The sequence below is a fragment of the Myxine glutinosa genome, chromosome 7 (genome assembly GCF_964187855.1).
Source record: "Myxine glutinosa chromosome 7, kmMyxGlut1.1, whole genome shotgun sequence".
NCBI lineage: Eukaryota > Metazoa > Chordata > Myxini > Myxiniformes > Myxinidae > Myxine > Myxine glutinosa.
The window spans coordinates 3168683-3192481 of record NC_136267.1 but is presented as its reverse complement, the minus strand read 5'-3'; the positions used below and the strand labels follow the sequence as shown (position 1 = coordinate 3192481).

The 23799-nt window shown below is 44.1% G+C and overlaps 1 protein-coding gene across 3 annotated transcripts in view; it reads left to right on the top strand.

Moving 5' to 3' along the window:
- Positions 1 to 23799, top strand: part of LOC144892887 (uncharacterized) — a 310345-nt gene that overhangs the window by 260370 nt on the left and 26176 nt on the right. For 2 of the 3 annotated variants that reach the window (XR_013624005.1, XR_013624004.1), the window contains one exon: positions 2508 to 2557. Coding sequence is in view for 1 of the 3 variants with exons in the window: in XM_078781253.1 (XP_078637379.1) it covers positions 2508 to 2557; positions 2752 to 2890 (189 nt within the window). In the remaining 2 variants the exon portion in view is untranslated. Of the gene's footprint in view, positions 1 to 2507; positions 2558 to 2751; positions 2891 to 23799 lie in introns of all 3 variants that reach the window. The other variant, XM_078781253.1, reaches the window with a different exon arrangement.

The following is a 23799-nucleotide window of genomic DNA, read 5'->3' as shown; positions in this document are numbered from 1 at the left end:
AGAGAGAGAGCTGCAGATGGAGAGAGAGAGCTGTGGATGGAGAGAGAGAGAGCTGTGGATGGAGAGAGAGAGCTGAGTGTGGATGGGACAGAGAGAGAGCTGAGTGTGGATGGGACAGAGAGAGAGCTGAGTGTGGATGGGAGGGAGAGAGAGAGAGCTGAGTGTGGATGGGAGGGAGAGAGAGCTGAGTGTGGATAGATAGAGAGAGAGAGAGCTGAGTGTGGATAGAGAGAGAGAGAGAGAGAGAAAGAAAGAGAGAGAGAGAGAGAGCTGAGTGTGGAGAGAGAGAGAGAGCTGAGTGTGGATAAAGAGAGAGAGAGAGAGAGAGAGCTGAGTGTGGATAGAGAGAGAGAGAGAGAGAGAGCTGAGTGTGGATATATATATATAGAGAGAGAGAGAGAGAGCTGAGTGTGGATAGAGAGAGAGAGAGAGAGAGCTGAGTGTGGATAGAGAGAGAGCGCTGAGTGTAGATAGAGAGAGAGAGAGCTGAGTGTGGCTAGAGAGAGAGAGAGAGAGCTGAGTGTGGATAGAGAGAGAGAGAGAGCTGAGTGTGGATAGAGAGAGAGAGAGAGAGAGAGCTGAGTGTGGATAGAGAGAGAGAGAGAGAGCTGAGTGTGGATAGAGAGAGAGAGAGAGAGAGCTGAGTGTGGAGAGAGAGAGAGCTGAGTGTGGAGAGAGAGAGAGAGAGCTGAGTGTGGAGAGAGAGAGAGAGAGAAAGCTGAGTGTGGAGAGAGAGAGAGCTGAGTGTGGAGAGAGAGAGAGAGAGAGTTGAGTGTGGATAGAGAGAGAGAGAGAGAGAGAGAGAGAGAGCTGAGTGTGGAGAGAGAGAGAGCTGAGTGTGGAGAGAGAGAGAGAGCCGAGTGTGGATAGAGAGAGAGAGCTGAGTGTGGATAGAGAGAGAGAGAGCTGAGTGTGGAGAGAGAGCGAGAGCTGAGTGTGGAGAGAGAGCGAGAGCTGAGTGTAGAGAGAGAGAGAGAGCTGAGTGTGGAGAGAGAGAGAGAGAGAGAAAGCTGGGTGTGGATAGAGGGAGAGAGAGTGAGAGAGCTGAGTGTGGCGAGTGTGGCTAGAGAGAGAGAGCTGAGTGTGGATAGAGGGAGAGAGAGAGAGCTGAGTGTGGAGAGAGAGAGAGAGAGCTGAGTGTGGAGAGAGAGAGAGCTGAGTGTGGAGAGAGAGAGAGAGCTGAGTGTGGAGAGAGAGAGAGAGAGCTGAGTGTGGAGAGAGAGAGAGAGCTGAGTGTGGAGAGAGAGAGAGCTGAGTGTGGAGAGAGAGAGAGAGAGAGTTAGAGAGAGAGAGAGAGAGAGTGAGAGTTGGAGAGAGAGAGAGAGAGAGTGAGAGTTGGAGAGAGAGAGAGAGAGAGTGAGAGTTGGGGAGAGAGAGAGAGAGAGAGAGAGAGAGCTGAGTGTGGAGAGGGAGAGACAGCGATTGGCAGCTATAAATAGCGCCGTGTTACTGAGCCCGACGCTTGCCCACCCGTTTGACGGTGATCCGCACACAGTGTACCTGGTGGGAGACTGAGCAGACACCTGCTAGACAGGCAAGCAGAGCAGACACACCTGATTGGATACATATAGGTGCTGAGATTAAAAATCTTGTGTTCAGTAAACCATTTCCTAATCACACATGGGTTTACATCATCCGTCGCTCTCATTGCCCGTTTCCTTGCGATGATAGTGAACCGACTACGTTTTTAATCATTACAATTAACGATCGTGTACCTTTTTGCAGCCCGATGGACTTCCACTGTCCTATTTAAAAAAAAATTCTTTTACTTCAATCCAAATTGTATTCCAGAATGTTCTGTTGAAAGGAATCCTCCAACGCCCCTGGAAATGTTATTTTGCCGGTAATGTCGGAAAAGCTGCTCATTCCTCCGTAAGATGAAGAAATGCTCCAAAACCGTTAAAAATATCATCATGATTTGAAATGTTAAATTCAGCCATTTGATAAGTGAACGTGGCATGTTACATCTGTGGACACTTCGAAAACCTTTCATGAAGTCTCAATTTGGAGTGACGTGTTCAATAAGATAATCTTGTGACCGATTGCACATTCAACCTGCACAAATTCTCCGCAACCTTATTTATCACACCACCACCAAAATGGTCTCCCTCTTCTTCTCTCTGTGTCTCACTCGCCCTCCCCTCTTCTTCTTCCCCTCCCTCTGAAAACCAGCCGCTTATGCTCCTCCTCCTCCTCCCCCCCAGACACATCCCAATCGAAGCAGTTTGCAGACAGAGCTTCGATGGCAGAAGTCCATGGCAAATTATGGTCTATTATTTTTATTTTTTTCAATCTTAAAATATCTTGATCTGCACTGATTTGTCAGCTGGTAAATTCTTATCAGGGCGAAGAATCAACACAAGTGGAATGGAAGCTGGAGAGCGCAGCAGTGACGTTGGCAACATTTTTTGCATTTCAAATTATCAATATTGCTTCGAAATGAAATGTGAGAGCGAAGTTGGTTGATGTACAATTGCCAAAAAAAAGGGAATGAATTTTTCCTGCAGTTCCCACGAAGATGCACGATGCACAGCCAGCCGGTGCCGCATGAGCAAAGGTGAGTGCCGCTCGGAGACTATTTCACCTGCTAACTGTCTGGAACAATCATTACAATGTGTTCCATTGTTTGCAATTGCATCATCATCTCTAAATGCATTGTTCACCAAACAAATAATCGTAAACGTATATGTACGAGGATGTGTTGCTAAATTTATGTGTTTCACCATTTTTTTTATCTCAAATTTTCTCAAGCTATTCAACCTGGCTGGATAACCCAGAAGCACGAGCCTCTGAGATGTCAAACCGAGGTTTGAATCTCAACTCAGCTATAAACCGTCACCTCTGTGTTTCGCAACCAGGGAGATTCATCAAATTGGGCACCGTCCCACAGGTGACATTAAACTGGGTGTCTCTGCTGCTCTTAGCATTACTTGCTACATGGTAACTATCCATTAGTGTCCTTCGTGTCGAGGAGGTGAGTTATCACCGGCACCCTGAACATATTCCGAATGCCTACCTGGAGTTCAGGTAGCAAGTGGTATGGTATTCTTGAATGCTCAATGACAACAGATTGCACTCATGCTTGCAATCTTCGAGTGTGGTTATTGTCTGCACAGCAGCTTCTTGTCTATAAACAAAATTATGAGGTCGTTTTTATGTTTCAAAACATCCGTCTTCAGATACAAAGGGAAACCAATTCTGAGATATAATATTTATATTATTTATACATATTATATATATATATATACATTTATAAATATATATATATATGTATATATATGTTCATATATTTATACACATATACATTTATAAATATATATATATATATATATGTTCATATATTTATACACATATACATTTATAAATATATATATATATATATATATGTTCATATATTTAAACACATATACATTTATAAATATATATATATATATATATATATGTTCATATATTTATACACATATACATTTATAAATATATATATATATATATATGTTCATATATTTATATACATATACATTTATAAATATATATATATATACATATATATATATGTTTATATATTTATACACATATACATTTATAAATATATATATATATATATATATATATGTTCATATATTTATATACATATACATTTATAAATATATATATATATATATATACATATATGTTTATATATTTATATACATATACATTTATAAATATATATATATATATATATGTTCATATATTTATATACATACACATTTATAAATATATATATATATATATATATTTATATATATATATATATATATATATACATATATATATATAATATATATGTATATTATATATATATTTCTTTGTATATTTATTTATTTCTTTGTATATTTATTTATTTGTATATTTATTTATTTATTTGTATATATATATATATATATATATATATTATATGTATATTATATGTATATAAAGTAATACGTCCATATATACATATAGTAGTAATATGTACATACATATAGTGTATGTGTGTGCATATATTTATATATATATATATATATATGTATATATATATATATACATATATATGTTGGTGGTGATTGTTGGTTAAGTCGGTAGGCTTGGGTTCTTAGGTCCTGAGTTCAAAGCCCAGCTGTGCCAAAATAACACCAGGTGGGTTGGCTCAGCCTGTCATCCTTCCGAGGTAGACAAAATGAGCACCAGCTTGCTGGGATGAATGATCACGGTTTGTACCCCGGTTTAGAATAGGTACACCGTATCCCTGCGCATCGAAGAGGCGACCAAGGGTTGGCGTCAGAAAGGGCATCTGGCCATAAAAACATTGCCTCAAACAGGGAACCATGATTGTCATGGGGCCCGCAAGGCTAACCCCTGCTCTAGCGGGGAAAATGGCGTTATGGCGTTAATTCAGCGATCGATCGGGATTCGAACCCAGGATCCTAGGATCCCAAGCCGGCACCCGAACCGCTAAGCCAACACCAGGCTTGGTTATGACTAACGTCCCTGCAAATGTCTGCTGCTCTTCTTCTGCTCCAATTGGATCATCTGATCATGTGCTTGTTAAAGTGGACATCTCTCTGACCATTCTCAGAGAGCCTCCTCAGCGTCGACGAGTCTGGGATTTCACTCAGGCCAACTGGCACGGTCTTCAAGCATATATATATATACACATTTCTAACCACTGACTCGCCGATATGATTGTTCATTACTTTCTTAGTGGGCTAGAAAGCTGAAATTTGTCATCTGATGCCTCAAAACCAAAATCCCAGAGAAAAAACCAAACAAAGCCATTGCAAAATGTCTATCAGTCAAAATATATGTGACTACAAGTCGGCCGGTGCAGACTCACTCTGCCCAAGGTGGGTCACATGACCCAAGACAATGGATATTGCACACAAACTGGTTGTTAGGCAACGCTAACACGTGCCTCTTCCGTTATTTGGATTTAAAATTATTATAGCTGTAAAATGCCTCGTTGCCTCATCAAATTAGAGGGTTCGATTTTTAGATTTATATATATATTTATATATACAGTACTCGAAATTACCCTCCCCCCAGGCGGAATAATTCCTAGTTCCTGCATCGGCCTTTCGCCAGGTTACTCTCCAACTAAATTATCCTAACTCTACATAATTCTAAATTATGCTTTCAGGTCGACAGCAGACAGGTTGAATATCAAATTGTCCTTTGCAATAACAAGTAGGCATTGTAATACTGGCATGTTGTGTCAAAGAATCTTCCTGCATAATGCTCGCAAGAAAGATCCTCAGAAAACTCTTCAACATTGCAATTCCTTGAGAAGTGCATTCAATCGTTCCTCACGTTGCTCGGCCGATTCTTGATAATGCTTCTATCTTTCATCCTGACGAAGTGCATTCAATAATTGTGGTGAGGCAGTTGCCCTGAAACAACTTGCCTTTGCCTCTTGGAAGGCTAATCCAACTGAAGGAAATCTCAGTTCCTTCCACCAAGCTCGGAACAAGTGTGTGTCTACCCTCAGGAGTGCCAGGAAGCACTATCTCTCCTCACTCAAGAATGAACTCTCAAACCTGTCTCCTTCCTCCAAATCCTGGTGGCGTCTGGTCAAATCCGTTTCTGGTGTTTTGTTCCCCCTCCATCCCCTCCCTTACCTCAAATGGCCACACAGTTGACATCGCACGTGACAAAGCCGAATGCCTCAACTCTGTGTTCGCCTCGAAATCCTTAGTCCCAAACCCATCTCTCTCTGTTCCCACCTTTCCCAGTCGAACCCAACTGCTCCTGGACTCTGTGTCCTTCTCTCCTGACAAGGTGGAGGAGTTTTTGTCAAACCTCGACTCTGATTCTGCAACTGGACCAGACGGCATCAGCCACGGGTCTTAAAATCCTGCTCTGCCGCTCTATCTCACCCTCTCTCTGTTCTTTTCACCCTATCTTTTGCTCAAGGTCATCTGCCAGCATCCTGGAAATCAGCTAACATTACCGCTTTACACAAAAAAGGTGCAAAAACAGATCCTTGCAACTACAGACCAATCAGCCTGCTCCCAATTATCAGCAAAGTCATGGAATCCATCATTGCTTCGGATATGAAATCTTTCCTCTTCTCCAATGGCTTGATCTCTGATCATCAATTTGGTTTCAGACCAGGTCACTCTACTCTGGACATGCTGCTTCTGCTGTCTCAACAATGGATGGAGGTCCTCAATGCCAAACAGGAAATCAGAGCTGTCTCCCTTGACATATCAAGGGCCTTTGATACGGTCTGGCACCCAGCTCTGCTCACCAAACTCTCCTCCTATGGTATCCATGGAAATCTCCATGCATGGCTTGCGGACTTCCTCTCTGGTCGTAGTCAACGTGTGGCCCTGAATGGATTTCTCTCATCTCCCCTTCCTGTTCAGGCTGGAGTTCCCCAAGGAAGTGTGCTGGGCCCTGTGCTTTTTCTGGTCTTTATCAATGATCTCTCTGACTCTCTGGAAAATCCTCTCTATCTCTTTGCTGATGACTCCACTCTCTGCCGCTCCATTCCTCTTCCCTCAGATCGGCAGTCTGCAGCCTCCTCACTCTCTGAAGACCTGGACAAAATCACAGACTGGTCAAACAAGTGGAACATGTCTTTCAATCCTGCCAAATCTCACTCTCTTACTATGTCTCTCCGAAAAGATCGACTGGACAACCCTCCCATCTACTTTCTCAACAATCCTCTCCAAGAAGTTCTGTCACTCAAGCTTTTGGGTCTCACTATCTGCCATGATCTTTCTTGGGAAAACCACATTTCCAAGCTGGCCTCCAAAGCCAGTCGCCGACTGGGCATCCTCCGTCGTGCGAAGTCCTTCCTCGGCACACCTGAGCTCCTCACCACTTACAAGGCTTTCATCCGCAGCTCAATGGAATACTGTTCTCCCCTATGGGCTGGTGCTCCTGCCTCACACCTGGCTCGGCTTCACGCTGTTGAATCCAAAGCTTTCAAAATCATTGGAATCTCCCGCGATGAAGCTATCTCTGAGGGCCTTTCACTCACTCACCGCAGGCAGGTAGGTGGTCTTTCTGTCTTCTACCGACTCCTCTCCGGCCTTGCTCCCCCAGCTCTCTGTGCTCTGTCCCCCAAATATTCCTACAGGTCGCACAAGATCTGCCAGCAACCCTCTGATGGTTAAACTGCCGAAATCTCGGCTCTCTGCTCACCTTCACTCTTTCATTCCTCTTTTCTCCCGCCTGTGGAACAAACTCCCACACTCCCTTCAATCCCTCTCCTCCCTCCAGGTCTTTAAAACAGCTGTTCACCACCATCTCTTATCTTCCCCCATCCATAACCTTGATCTTTTCTACCCCCACTAATTCACCCCAGATCCACCTTGTTTGAAATTCCAACTTATTTCCTGGAAATCCTGGCAGTGTCCATATGTTTATACCTCTCCCACCCCCCCCCCCCCTTCCCATGCCTCCCCCCCTTCACATGCCTCCCCCCCTTCACATGCCTCCCCCCCAAAGCCCTCTCCCTCCCACAGATCTCTCGATGTCTCCATGTCTCTCGGTCCCTGCTCTCAAATGTTGTGTTTGTGTCCTTCCCCCTCTCTCCCCATCTTGTCTACCGCTCCCGATGTTATTTGTTTTATGTGTCTGTTTGTCTTTCTGTGTGATTAATGTTCGCTCTTTCACGAGCCTCGATCTTGTATACAAAAAAAAAAAAAAAAAAAAAAAAGTTCCTCACATTGCTCGGCCGATTCTTGTTGATGGCCCTGCATCGCATCCTCACATTGCTCGGCCGATTCTTGTTGATGGCTCTGTATCGCATCCTCACATTGCTCGGCCGATTCTTGTTGATGGCTCTGTATCGCATCCTCACATTGCTCGGCCGATTCTTGTTGATGGCTCTGTATCGCATCCTCACATTGGTCGGCCGATTCTTGTTGATGGCTCTGTATCGCATCCTCACATTGCTCGGCCGATTCTTGTTGTTGGCTCTGTATCGCATCCTCACATTGCTCGGCCGATTCTTGTTGATGGCTCTGTATCGCATCCTCACATTGCACGGCCGATTCTTGTTGATGGCTCTGTATCGCATCCTCACATTTCTCAGCCGATTCTTGTTGATGGCTCTGGATCGCATCCTCACATTGCTCGGCCGAATCTTGTTGATGGCTCTATATCGCATCCTCACATTGCTCGGCCGATTCTTGTTGATGGCTCTGTATCGCATCCTCACATTGCTCAGCCGATTCTTGTTGATGGCTCTGTATCGCATCCTCACGTTGCTCGGCCGATTCTTGTTCATGGCTCTGTATAGCATCCTCACATTGCTCAGCCGATTCTTGTTCATGGCTCTGTATCGCATCCTCACATTGCTCAGCCGATTCTTGTTCATGGCTCTGTATCGCATCCTCACATTGCTCAGCCGATTCTTGTTCATGGCTCTGTATCGCATCCTCACATTGCTCAGCCGATTCTTGTTGATGGCTCTGTATCGCATCCTCACATTGCTCGGCCGATTCTTTCTGATGACTCTGTATCGCATCCTCACGTTGCTCGGCCGATTCTTGTTGATGGCTCTGTATCGCATCCTCACATTGCTCGGCCGATTCTTGTTGATGACTCTGTATCGCATCCTCACGTTGCTCGGCCGATTCTTGTTGATGGCTCTGTATAGCATCCTCACATTGCTCGGCCGATTCTTGTTGATGGCTCTGTATAGCATCCTCACATTGCTCGGCCGATTCTTGTTGACGACTCTGTATAGCATCCTCACATTGCTCGGCCGATTCTTGTTGATGGCTCTGTATAGCATCCTCACGTTGCTCGGCCGATTCTTGTTGATGGCTCTGTATAGCATCCTCACATTGATCGGCCGATTCTTGTTGATGGCTCTGTATCGCATCCTCACGTTGCTTGGCCGATTCTTGTTGATGGCTCTGTATCGCATCCTCACGTTGCTCAGCCGATTCTTGTTGATGACTCTGTATGGCATCCTCACGTTGCTCGGCCATTCTTGTTGATGGCTCTGTGTCGCATCCTCACATTGCTCGGCCGATTCTTGTTGACGACTCTGTATCGCATCCTCACGTTGCTCGGCCGATTCTTGTTGATGGCTCTGTATCGCATCCTCACGTTGCTCAGCCGATTCTTGTTGATGACTCTGTATGGCATCCTCACGTTGCTCGGCCGATTCTTGTTGATGGCTCTGTGTCGCATCCTCACATTGCTCGGCCGATTCTTGTTGACGACTCTGTATCGCATCCTCACGTTGCTCGGCCGATTCTTGTTGATGGCTCTGTATCGCATCCTCACGTTGCTCGGCCGATTCTTGTTGATGGCTCTGTATCGCATCCTCACATTGCTCAGCCGATTCTTGTTGATGGCCCTGTTTCGCATCCTCACATTGCTCAGCCGATTCTTGTTGATGACTCTGAATCACATCCTCACATTGCTCGGCCGATTATTGTTGATGGCTCTGTATCGCATCCTCACGTTGCTCAGCCGATTCTTGTTGATGGCTCTGTATCGCATCCTCACGTTCCTCAGCCGATTCTTGTTGATGGCTCTATCGCATCCTCACATTGCTCGGCCGATTCTTGTTGATGGCTCTATCGCATCCTCACATTGCTCGGCCGATTCTTGTTGATGGCTCTGCATCGCATCCTCACATTTTTTTAATTTTTTTTTTTTTTGTATACAAGATCGAGGCTCGTGAAAGAGCGAACATTAATCACACAGAAAGACAAACCGACACATAAAACATATAACATGGGGAGCGGTAGACAAGATGGGGCGAGAGGGGGAGGAACACAAACACAACATCTGAGAGCAGGGACATCGAGCGATCTGTGGGAGGGAGAGGGCTTTGGGGGGAGAGGCATGGGAAGGGGGGGGTGGGGGCTGGGAGAGGTATAAAACATATGGACACTGCCGGGACTTCCAGGAAAGAAGTTGGAATTTCAAACAAGGTGGATCTGGGGTGAATTAGTGGGGGTAGAAAAGATCAAGGTTTTGGATGGGGAAAGATAAGAGATGGTGGTGAACAGCTGTTTTAAAGACCTGGAGGGAGGAGTGGGATTGAAGGGAGTGTGGGAGTTTGTTCCAGAGGCGGGAGAAAAGAGGAATGAAAGAGTGAAGGTGAGCAGAGAGCCGAGATTTCGGCAGTTTAACCATCATAGGGTTGCTGGCAGATCTTGTGCGACCTGTAGGAATATTTGGGGGACAAAGCACAGAGAGAGCTGGGGGAGCAAGGCCGGAGAGGAGTCGGTAGAAGACAAAAAGACCACCTACCTGTCTGCGGTGAGAGTGAAAGGCCCTCGGAGATAGCTTCATCACGGGAGATTCCAATGATTCTGAAAGCTTTGGTTTCATCAGCGTGAAGCCGAGCTAGGTGTGAGGCAGGAGCACCGGCCCATAGGGGAGAACAGTATTCCATTGAGCTGCGGATGAAAGCCTTGTATGTGGTGAGGAGCTCAGGTGTGCCGAGGAAGGACTTCGCATGACGGAGGATGCCCAGTCGGCGACTGGCTTTGGAGGCCAGCTTGGAGATGTGGTTTTCCCAAGAAAGATCATGGCAGATAGTGAGACCCAAAAGCTTGAGCGACAGAACTTCTTGGAGAGGATTGTTGAGAAAGTAGATGGGAGGGTTGTCCAGTCGATCTTTTCGGAGAGACATAGTAAGAGTGTGAGATTTGTCAGGATTGAAAGACATGTTCCACTTGTTTGACCAGTCTGTGATTTTGTCCAGGTCTTCAGAGAGTGAGGAGGCTGCAGACTGCCGATCTGAGGGAAGAGGATTCTTGTTGATGGCTCTTTATCACATCCTCACGTTGCTCAGCCGATTCTTGTTGATGACTATCGCATCCACACGTTGCTCGGCCGATTCTTGTTGATGACTTTGTATCACATCCTCACATTGCTCAGCCGATTCTTGTTGATGACTATCGCATCCACACGTTGCTCGGCCGATTCTTGTTGATGACTTTGTATCGCATCCTCACATTGCTCAGCCGATTCTTGTTGATGGCTCTGGATCACATCCTCACGTTGCTCGGCCGATTCTTGTTGATGGCTCTGTATCGCATCCTCACTTTGCTCGGCCGATTCTTGTTGATGGCTCTGTATCACATCCTCACATTGCTCAGCCGATTCCTGATGATGGCTCTGTATCGCATCCTCACGTTGCTCGGCCGATTCTTGTTGATGGCGCTGTATCGCATCCTCACGTTGCTCGGCCGATTCTTGTTGATGGCTCTTTCGCATCCTCACATTGCTCGGCCGATTCTTGTTGATGGCTCTGTATCGCATCCTCACATTGCTCAGCCGATTCTTGTTGATGGCTCTGTATCGCATCCTCACATTGCTCGGCCGATTCTTGTTGATACCTCTCTTACATCGTGATGAATGGAATCCAATCTCATTCTTGTTGTGCTGCTTTTGGCTTTTTCTTGGCATCGTGATGCACTTGTTTGAATTGCATTTTATTTTTCTGCAAACAATATATTTTCTCAAAATATATCTTCTATTCTTTTTTTTCCAGGAATTACAGCCAAAGTAGTCAATACTTTGAAGATCTGAATAGCTCCGCCCCCACTAAATCAACCATCTCCTGTAAATTTTATTTTTGACATTTTCTTAAATTCTATCTATCTATCCATCTATCTATCTATCTATCTATCTATCTATCTATCTATCTATCTATCTAAGGCGTTGACACAGGAGCAGCGACTGATGCTTCCTGTCCTGCCATCTGTTCCATAATGATGATCCGTCGCCACAGATTTCGATCTTGTGCCAATCGTTCCTCACATTGACAATCGTTCCTCATGAAAAGCATTTCTTGAATTAGGGGTCCGTATTTTATTTTTTGAGAAATTGTGACCTCCCCCGCTCCCTCCAAAAGGAAGAAAATGCCAAGATGGACGAAGTCTTTTTTTTTCAATCATCATCGGGTCGATCTCGATCGGACAGAACTTGATGGAATAAAATGAAATTGCATGGACCCAACTTCAGTGTGCCCTCATTGAACCCTGAAAGTTTCAGCTTCCTTGGAGAAATCCTCTTTGAGTAGTCGATGATGCATACTGTACATACACACTTTCCCTCCATTATATATAGATTGTTGTGGGAATGCCTTCTTGGAGGTAACTTTGCATAATATAGTGATAGTTATTTCATATGTGGCATGTATTAAAATAAGCTTGAGGTAATTTCATTGTGATATGGAATATGCTTTGTTTTATGGGTGGAAAGCTGTTGTCCACCTTCATCACGTGTGTCTAAAACCGCTTTCACTTCATATACTTTTTAATGTTCTCACCTTTGTAATCTGTCCTAAATGTTGTGTTAAGTGTGCTGATAGGCCATTGGCAAAAGTTCTTGTAGGAAAACACCGCAACCTCGACCCCTGGCTGTGAGCTCCATCTGGGTCAAATATCAGCACACGGACCGTGTGACAGACCAATGGCAGCCAAGCAGGGAAGGGTTAAATGCATCATGATACCCCGGTGGGGACGAGTGTATAAAAAGGCATATTGAACTCAGCAGGGATTGGGGGTCAGGAGAGAGGCGGAAATGCCAAGGGAGCTTAGCTGAGACATTGGCTGAGCTGAGGGACTTGTACGTGAGAGGCATTGGGGTTAATCCTCCATAGACAAGCAGTTGCTGCTGCTACTTGCAGCCATGCCCACAGCTGACCAGGGTCGCACAAGCTCCGTTCCACAGCTTAAGACTTCCTAAACAAGCCGTGTCTCCAGGTAATCCTATATGACCTCGATGGGACTCATGTCCAGACTCGGGTGTGACCATTCTAATACTTGGAGCATACCAGCTGTAACCTTGTTCTCCAATTACTGTTTTACTGTGTTGGACATGTGTTTTGGATCATTATCTTGTTGGAAAATGAATTATTTTCTCATTAAACGATTTTCACGAGGAAATTCATGGTGCTGCAGTATCTGCTTGTACTTCTCATTTGTTAGCATCCCTTGATTTTAACAAGTTTCTCCACACCAAAAGCTGAGATCCAACCCCAGACAGTCACCGAGCCTCCCCCGTTATTCACAGCAGGCTGCAAACATTGCGTATCGTAATATTCTCCAGGTTTTCGGCATACGAGCTGGCGTCTCTTAGATCCAGAGTTTAAACTCAGATTCATCAGTACAGAAACCCGTTTCCATTGTTCAGTCACCCAAACTTGGTGTCACCTTGCAAACATCAGTCTTTTTCACCTTATTCGATGGTCTCAGCGGTGGTTTCCTTGCTGCAGCTATGCCATGGAGACTTGATTTTCCTTTGATCATGCAAGATACCCAACTTCAAGCGCTTGTCTTGCCTTAGGGAGGTTCTTTCTGACCTTTTCTTGTCTTGTACTTCGCCAGTTTCTGTCAGGTGTTGCAATGTAGGCCTTCAGATCATCAATAAGGCACTGTATATATGGCCTAAAGAAAGTATTCACACCCCTTGAATTTTTTCACATTTTGTTGTGCTACAATCTGAATCTGAATAGTGTGGTGTTGGCTTAGCGGTTAGGGCGCAGGCTTGGGATCCTAGGATCCTGAGTTTGAATCCCGGTTGGTTGCTGAATTAACGCCAGGGGGGTTGACTCAGCCTGTCATCCTTCCGAGGTCGGCAAATTGAGTACCAGCTTGCTGGGATGAATGATCCTGGTATGTACCCGGATTTAGAATAGGTACACCGTATCCCTGCGCATCGTAAGAGGCGACTAAGGGTTGGTGTCAGGAAGGGCATCCAGCCATAAAAACATTGCCTCAAACAGGGAACCATGATTGTCATGGGGCCGGCAAGGCTAACCCCTGCTCTAGTGGGGGAAAATGGCCTTAAAACGATCATTCATTCATTTTTGTTGTGCTACAATCTGAATTTAAAATAGATTAAATTGAGTTTTTGTCACAGATCTACACTTATACCCCATAATGTCAAAATGGAATTTATTTTTCAAAATATTTACAAAATAATGAAAAATGAAAAATAGAGATATCTAATTTACGTAAGTATTCAACCCCCTGAGTCAATACTGTGTAGGTTTTCCCATCTCAGCCAAGGGACTCTGTAATTCTGTCAGAGTGGTCATTGGGTTCTTGGTCATCTCCATGAGCAATGTGCTTCTTGCCTGGTTGCTCAGTTTGGTCGGATGACAAGCTGGGTAGTTTGGGTAGAAGAGTCTTGGTAGTTTCATATTCTTTCCATTTCCTAATGATGGAGCTCATTGTGCTGTTGGGAAATTTTAACACTAGAAATTGTTTAATACCCTTTCCCAGGTCTAGGCCTCCTCACAATTCTATCTCGGAGTTCTACGGGCAGTTCCTTGGACTTCATGGTAGAGTTTCTGCTCTGACATCCCCTGTGGGACCTCATGTAGAAAGGTGTGTTTCTTTCTAAATAATGTCCAATCAATTGAATTGGCCACAGGTGGACTCCAATGAAATTATCCATATGGGGGGGGGGGGGGGGGTTGTGGGGCATATTGCCCGCCACAAAGCCAGAAGGCCACTCGAGGTGGGGGCTACACAAAGAAAACAAAAGCAGAACAACCAACCCCTTGGACTGAAACAAGACAAATGTAAAAAGTTGTCTCTTCACAGAACAAAAAGGGCTGGGAGGGGTCAACTAGTCTGCTTCGAGACAACAGTGCCTTTACCCCCATTTGCCCCTCTACCCCCAAATTCTAGTTTTGTATTTTAAATTAATTTTCTGAAGTTGTAGAATTTGTTTTTCACTTGGAAGTTGTGGGTTACGATGTGTAAATAAAGGTGGAAAAAGTCTGATTTAATGCAATTTAATTTCAGGCTATAAGGAAACAAAAGGTGAACATTTTGAAACGGGGTGTAGGCGTTCTATAGGCACTGTATATGTACGAGTATACATTAATTATACAATGTACATAATGTATCTGTATATATTTATATCAATCCTGTGGTACAATAGTACTCCATATGGAGTGATAGCACGGGGAAAAAAGCAAGTTAGTTTGTTCCTGTTGCTATGTTTGAGCGTGGAGAGTAACTGCTGAAATCTATCTATCCGGGTTCCTTCCGACATCTTTGTTCTTTGTTCCTTTCACATTTCTTTCTACTTTTTCACATTTGCCTTTATTCAATGTAATTCTTGTTTTTTCTTTTTTTCTCGATTTTTTAAATCAATCTGTCCAAGGAGAAGTGAATTCTTGCAGAAAGTTTTCTGTAAGACTCACATGGCTGCACGTGGATGGGTTTGAGGGAAGTAGAGGAGAGGCTGAAATCCGAATCCTATCCAGGTTCCTCCTGATAACTCCATCTTTGCTCTTTATTTCTTCTGGTTCCTCCTGAAAACTCCATCTTTGCTCTTTACTTCTTCTGGTTCCTCCTGATGACTCCAACTTTGTTCTTTATTTCTTCTGGTTCCTCCTGAAAACTTCATCTTTGCTCTTTACTTCTTCTGGTTCCTCCTGATAACTCCATCTTTGCTCTTTATTTCTTCTGGTTCCTCCTGAAAACTCCATCTTTGCTCTTTACTTCTTCTGGTTCCTCCTGATGACTCCATCTTTGCTCTGTATTTCTTCTGGTTCCTCCTGAAAACTCCATCTTTGCTCTTTACTTCTTCTGGTTCCTCCTGATAACTCCATCTTTGCTCTTTACTTCTTCTGGTTCCTCCTGATGACTCCAACTTTGTTCTTTACTTCTTGCGGTTCCACCTGATAACTCCATCGTTGCTCTTTACTTCTTCTGGTTCCTCCTGATGACTCCAACTTTGTTCTTTACTTATTGGGTTCCACCTGATAACTCCATCTTTGCTCTTTACTTCTTCTGGTTCCTCCTGATGACTCCATCTTTGTTCTTTACTTATTGCGGTTCCACCTGATGACCCCATCTTTGCTCTTTACTTCTTGCGGTTCTTCCTGATAACTCCTTCTTTGCTCTTTACTTCTTCTGGTTCCACCTGATGAATCCATCGTTGCTCTTTACTTCTTGCGGTTCTTCCTGATAACTCCTTCTTTGCTCTTTACTTCTTGCGGTTCTTCCTGATAACTCCTTCTTTGCTCTTTACTTCTTCTGGTTCCACCTGATGACTCCATCTTTGCTCTTTTCTTCTTCTGGTTCCTTCTGATGACTCCAACTTTGCTCTTTACTTCTTCTGGTTCCTTCTGATGACTCCATCTTTGCTCGTTCTTCTTGGGGTTCCTTTTGATGACTCCAAAGCAATGTTTGGTTTTCCGTCTGATTACCCCAAAACCAATGCGTCCTTCTTCTTTTTTCCTTAACTGAGTAGCCAGTTCCAAACTGTAGCCGACACAAATATTGTAGTATTTGACAATCCCACTGATGTGAAAAGATGACTGGATGTTCTGTCATTTTTATTACATGTTAGTACAGAAAATCGTTTTGGAAATTTATTCTTGAAATCATTGAAACATAAAAGATTTTGGGTGTTTGTGTGTATGTTGGTGTGTGTGTGTGTGTGTGTGTGTGTGTGTGTGTGTGTGTGTGTGTACGTGTGTGTGTGTGTGTGTGTGTGTGTGTACGTGTGTGTACGTGTGTGGACACACACATACGTACGTGTATTCACACATACAAACTTGCTTGCTTGGGGAGTTTTCTCACAAAGTGTTTTCTAATCATTGTCGGGGGTCTTTGGCGCATTGTTATGGAGCAGTGGGGGAGTGTAGAATGGAGGCGTAAGACGGCGAGGGGAGGTTGGAGGTTATTCACTTAAACTGCCAAAAATATATATATTTATTATGTAACATATGGACGACCACTAAGAATATTTATGTCCTTTGATAAATGAGCTGTGTTGTATTTATAATGAATTAAATGTTCATATGTTAAAATACAGTACATGCATGCTCACATATATACATGTATGCATGCATGGTTTATTGATACACTCACTCATACATACATACATGCACATACATACACACATTCATATTCATACAAACGTATACATTATACGTACTGTACATACAAACACACATACATTATACGTACTGTACATACATACATATATACATACACGTACATACATACACATACATACACACATTCATATTCATACAAACATATACATTATACATACTGTACATACATACATGCATTATACATACTGTACATACATACATGCATACATACACACATACATACATTATACATACTGTGCATACATTCATTATACATACATACATACATACATACATCTTATGTACATACATTATACATACATACAATGCACATACATACATACATTATACATATACATACATACATACAATGTACATACATACATACATACAATGTACATACATACATACATACAATGTACATACATACATACATACATTTTATGTACATACATTATACATACACACAATGCACATACATACATTATACATACATACAATGTACATACATAATATGTACATACATACATTATACATACATACATACACATGCATATACACACATACATAGATACATTATACATACATACATTGTTTATACATACATAAATACATGCATACTTAATTAAACACATACATATGTACACATACATTCATATATTATGTACATGTGGTTTTATAACTCTCTGACTTCTCTGGTCACCATTTTTTGACACTTCTGACAATTGTGCCATGATGCCCAGAAGGGGGCGTTTCACACACTCCACTTATTTAATTAAATTGCATCAATAATATTAAGTCAGGGTTGCTTCAGCTGGGAGTATATTCGCAATTTCGCTGTTATCCAATTTAAAGGAAAACAAATCAGGATTTCAATGCACTAAATAAATTTTATTTTCATTAACTTATGCTATATGTGACATCATAATGAGAAAATCCCACCATTTCCCTCTAACTAATGCGTGTTCGAGGGTGTACTTTGGTCTACAGGACTTGTAAGACAGTATCTCTAATTTGTATTATTATATACAGTTATAAATTTGTCCTGGTCACATCATCAATGAGGCACTGCTGTGCCGCTGAAGCAATGTCCTTCCTTCACTCGGGCAGGAACATGGAATTTGGCCAGGTCTAAATACATCAGAGCAGGAACATGGAATTTGGCCAGGTCTAAATACACTAGAGCAGGAACATGGAATTTGGCCAGGTCTAAATACACTAGAGCAGGAACATGGAATTTGGCCGGGTCTAAATACACTCGGGCAGGAACATGGAATTTGGCCAGGTCTAAATACATCAGAGCAGGAACATGGAATTTGGCCGGGTCTAAATACACTAGGGCAGGAACATGGAATTTGGCCAGGTCTAAATACACTAGAGCAGGAACATGGAATTTGGCCAGGTCTAAATACATCAGAGCAGGAACATGGAATTTGGCCAGGTCTAAATACATCAGAGCAGGAACATGGAATTTGGCCAGGTCTAAATACACGAGAGCAGGAACATGGAATTTGGCCAGGTCTAAATACATTAGGGCAGGAACATGGAATTTGGCCAGGTCTAAATACATCAGAGCAGGAACATGGAATTTGGCCGGGTCTAAATACACTAGGGCAGGAACATGGAATTTGGCCGGGTCTAAATACACTCGGGCAGGAACATGGAATTTGGCCAGGTCTAAATACATCAGAGCAGGAACATGGAATTTGGCCGGGTCTAAATACACTAGGGCAGGAACATGGAATTTGGCCAGGTCTAAATACACTAGAGCAGGAACATGGAATTTGGCCAGGTCTAAATACATCAGAGCAGGAACATGGAATTTGGCCAGGTCTAAATACACGAGAGCAGGAACATGGAATTTGGCCAGGTCTAAATACACTAGGGCAGGAACATGGAATTTGGCCAGGTCTAAATACATTAGGGCAGGAACATGGGTAGTGCCCACATTTTTCATACACTCGGTCAGGACCCACATTTTTCACAAGACACTGTTGGGTTGGTCCATTTAAGGTCCACCATCGAACACTAGTAGATGAGATGCCCGGCCTAACGTGTCCCCGGAGGATGGTGCACTTGGTGATCCCAACACCTTTCCAGGGAAGCAATAGGTGATGGTATATAAAACCCAGACTTGAAAACTCAAAAGGTAAGTACCAGTATATAACGGGAGCTATCTTTCTGCCCATCCTGCCAGGAATCCATAAATGTAACCTCCATATGGCACATCTGGTGATCTGAGACTCATCGATAGTGTGCAGCCAGTTTGAAATTTGAATCTCTTATGGTTGAAAATTAAGAAATTCGTGTGATTTGTTTATGTTGAAACGTAGATAACTCACAGAAACATAGACAGCTCACAGACGTAGCCAGCTCACAGAGACGTAGCCAGCTCACAGAGACGTAGCCAGCTCACAGAAATGTAGACAACTCACAGAAACGTAGACAACTCACAGACGTAGACAGCTCACAGAAACAGACAGCTCACAAAAGCGTAGACAGCTCACAGAGACATAGACAGCTCACAGAGACGTAGACAGCTCACAGAAATGTAGAGAGCTCACAGAAATGTAGACAGCTCACAGAAATGTAGACAGCTCACAGAAACGTATACAACTCACAGAAACATAGACAGCTCAGAGACGTAGACAGCTCACAGAAATGTAGACAGCTTACAGAAATGTAGACAACTCACAGAGACGTAGACACCTCGCAGAGATGTAGGCACCTCACAGAAACGTAGACAGCTCACAGAGACATAGACACCTCACAGAAACGTAGGCAGCTCACAGAGACGTAGACACCTCGCAGAGATGTAGGCACCTCACAGAAACGTAGACAGCTCACAGAAACGTAGACAGCTCACAGAGACATAGACACCTCACAGAAACGTAGGCAGCTCACAGAGACGTAGACACCTCGCAGAGATGTAGGCACCTCACAGAAATGTAGACAACTCACAGAGACGTAGACACCTCGCAGAGATGTAGGCACCTCACAGAAACGTAGACAGCTCACAGAAATGTAGACAGCTCACAGAGACATAGACACCTCACAGAAACGTAGGCAGCTCACAGAAGCGTAGGCAGCTCACAGAAATGTAGACAACTCACAGAAACGTAGACAGCTAACAGAATCGTAGACAGCTCACAGAAACCTAGACAACTCACAGAAGGCACCTGCTGGCAGCCACCTTGTTTGTTTCCACCTTGGCGAGTTGGCTCTCTCTCCTGCCCCCCACTACTCCCCACTCCTACTATGAGCAATGTTGCTGTTGCTCCTGAAAGTGGATATTGCTTTCATCAATGGTGTCATGGTGGCAGGTCTAACGCAGGTAGGCCACTCTTAAAACATCGGATTACATCGACATTGGATACCTGCAAGGTGTTCATGTCCACGGATTCTTGCTCCCTCACCCTTGGCTTTGTTCTTTCCTCCATCCCAAGGTGTTCACGTGGGCTACTTCGAGCTTAACATTAATGTGTGATGTCATGGGTTTAATATCTATGAATCAAACACCATTGGTTTGTTGTCATTCAGTTGTTTTTTTTTTTACATAAAGACCACTGCTTCAAGGACATATGTGACGTCATTACTTGCAAAAATCGAAGGTTTTTCAAATATATCGGTTGATCGTGTGTGTTTTTCTGTCTGTTTGTCACTCACCTACAGGTCACAATTTTAAACCGATCTTCACGAAACTCCACCAAATGGTAGAGTTTGTCATAAGCAAGAATCGTATTGATTTGGAGGTCAAAAGGTGAAAAGGTCAACATAGGCCAAGGTTCAACAACTTTGTCAAATTTCTGAAATCATCAATTTCCATCCAATTGACTTGAAATGTGAATAGGATTTGCATATGAGGTCACTCAATTCAACCACCAATTATTTTTGAGGTCAACATCGGTCAAAAGGTCAACATAAGCCTAATTTATGAAATTATCAATTTTCATCTGATTGACTTGAAATTTGAAGAGGATTTGCATATGAGGTCACTCAATTCAACCACCAATTATTTTTGAGGTCAACATAGGTCAAAAGGTCAACATAAGCCGAATTTAAGAAATTATCAATTTTCATCCGATTGACTTGAAATTTGAAGAGGATTTGCACATGTCTTCTGTAAATGTAACCACCAATTACTTGTGAGGTCAACATCGGTCAAAAGGTCGCCATTTTTTTTTATTTTTTTTTTGTATACTGAATCGAGGCTCGTGAAAGAGCTAACATTTACTTCACAAACAAATCAACCAGACAAACAAAATATATAAAAAGAGGGAGCGGAAGACAAGATGGGGAGAGAAGGGGAAGCACACAAACACAACATTTGAGAGCAGGGAGATGTGTGGAAGGGAGAGGGCTTGAGGGGAGGAGGCGTGGGAAGGGGGGGGGGGGGGGGGAGAAGTATAAAACACAAGGACACCAAGGACTTCCAGGACAGAAGTTGGTATTTCAAAAAAGTGGAATTGGGGTGAAATTAGTGGGGGTAGAAAAGATCAAGGTTTTGGATGGGGGAAGATAAGAGATGGTGGTGAACAGCTGTTTTAAAGACCTGGAGGGTGGAGTGGGATTGAAGAGAGTGAGCGAGTTTGTTCCAGAGGCTGGAGAAAAGAGGAATGAAGGAGTGAAGGTGAGCAGAGAGTCTTGATTTTGGCAGTTTGACCATAAGAGGGTTGCAGGCAGATCTTGTGCGACCTGTAGGAATATTTGCGGGACAGAGCCCAGAGAGAGCTGGGGGGGGGGGGGGGCAAGGCCAGAGAGGAGTCGGTAGAAGACGGAAAGACCACCAACCTGCCTGCGGTGAGTGAGTGAGAGGCCCTTCGAGTTAGCTTCATCGTGGGAGATTCCAATGATTCTGAATGCTTTGGTTTCAACAGCGTGAAGACGAGCTAGGTGTGAGGCAGGAGCACCAGCCCAGAGGGGAGAGCAGTATTCCATTGAGCTGCGGATGAAAGCCTTGTATGTGGTGAGGAGCTCAGGTGTGCCAAGGAAGGACTTCGCACGACGGAAGATGCCCAGTCGGCGACTGGCTTTGGAGGCCAGATTTGAAATGTGGTTTTCCCAGGAAAGATCATGGCACATAGTGAGACCCAAAAGCTTGAGTGACAGAACTTCTTGGAGAGGATTATTCAGAAAGTGGATGGGAGGGTTGTCCAGTCGGTCTTTTCGGAGAGACATCGTAAGAGTGTGAGATTTGTCAGGATTGAAAGACATGTTCCACTTGTTTGCCTAGTCTGTGATTTTGTCCAGGTCTGCAGAGAGTGAGGAGGCTGCAGACTGCCGATCTGAGGGATGAAGAATGGAGCGACAGAGAGTAGAGTCATCAGCAAAGAGATACAGAGGATTTTCAAGAGAGTCAGAGAGATCATTGATGAAGACCAGAAAAAGCACAGGGCCCAGAACACTGCCTTGTGGAACTCCAGCCTGAACAGTAAGAGGAGATGAGAGAAACCCATTCAGGGCCACACGTTGACTACGACTAGAGAGGAAGTCCGCCAGCCATGCGTGGAGATTTCCATGGATACCAAAAGAGGAGAGTTTGGTGAGCAGAGCGGGGTGCCAGACCGTATCGAAGGCACGTGATATGTCAAGGGAGACTGCTCTAATTTCCTGTTTGGCATTGAGGACCTCCATCCATTGTTGGGAAAGCAGAAGCAGCATGTCCAGAGTAGAGTGTCCAGGTCTGAAACCAAATTGATGATCAGAGATCAAGCCATTGGAGAAGAGGAAAGATTTCATATCTGAAGCAATGATGGATTCCATGACTTTGCTGATAATTGGGAGAAGGCTGATTGGTCTGTAGTTGCTGGGATCTGTTTTTGCACCTTTTTTTGCAAAGCGGTGATGTTGGCAGATTTCCAAGCAGATGGAAGATGACCTTGAGCAAAAGAGAGGGTGAAGAGAACAGAGAGAGGGAGTGAAAGAGCGGAAGAACAGGATTTTAGGACCCGTGGGCTGATACCGTCAGGTCCAGTTGCAGAATCCGAGTCGAGGGTTGACAGAAACTTTTCCACCTTGTCAGGAGGAAAGGACACAGAGTCCAGGAGCAGCTGGGTACGACTGGGTACGGTGGGTACAGAGAGGGATGGGTTTGGGACACAAGATTTAGAGGCAAACACAGAGTTGAGGCAAGCCGCTTTTTCACGTGCGGAGTCAGCCGTGTGGCCATTTGAGGTGAGGGAGGGGATGGAGGAGGAACAAACACCAGAAACAGATTTGACCAGACGCCACCAGGATTTGGAAGAGGGAGACAGATAAGAGAGTTCGGTCCTGAGAACGGAGAGATATTGTTTCCTGGCTCTCCTGAGGGTGGACACACACTTGTTTCGGGCTTTGTGAAAGGAAATGAGATTTCCTTCCGTTGGATTTGCTTTCCAGGAGACGAAAGCAAGTTGTTTCTGGGCAATAGCCTCACCACAAGATTCCGGGTACCATGGATGGGAGGAAGGGTATGACAACTGAAGACGAGATGGGATAAATCTGTGCATGAGAGAGAGCAATTTACTTTGGACGAATTCCCAGGATGAGTTGATGTCAGAGGCGGTAGAGATGGGAGACCAGTCCAGATGATTGATGGCTGCTTGAAGACCGTGCCAGTTGGCCTGAGTGAAATGCCAGACTCGTCGACGCTGAGGAGGCTCTCTGAGAATGGTCAGAGAGATGTCCACTTTAACAAGCACATGATCAGAAGAGCCGATTGGAGCAGAAGAAGAGCAGCAGACATTTTCAGGGAAGTTAGTCATAACCAAGCCCAGAAGAGAAGATGCTCCGTTGACTGAAATCCGGGTCGGGAAATTGACAGATTGTGTCAGTCCCAGTGAGTCGCAGAAGTCCTTTGCTGAAGAGCCATGGCTGGTGAGAGAGGTACCCACACCCAGCCAACTGGCATGGTGACAATTGAAATCACCACATATGAGGAAGAGAGAGTTGGGATGGGTAGATAG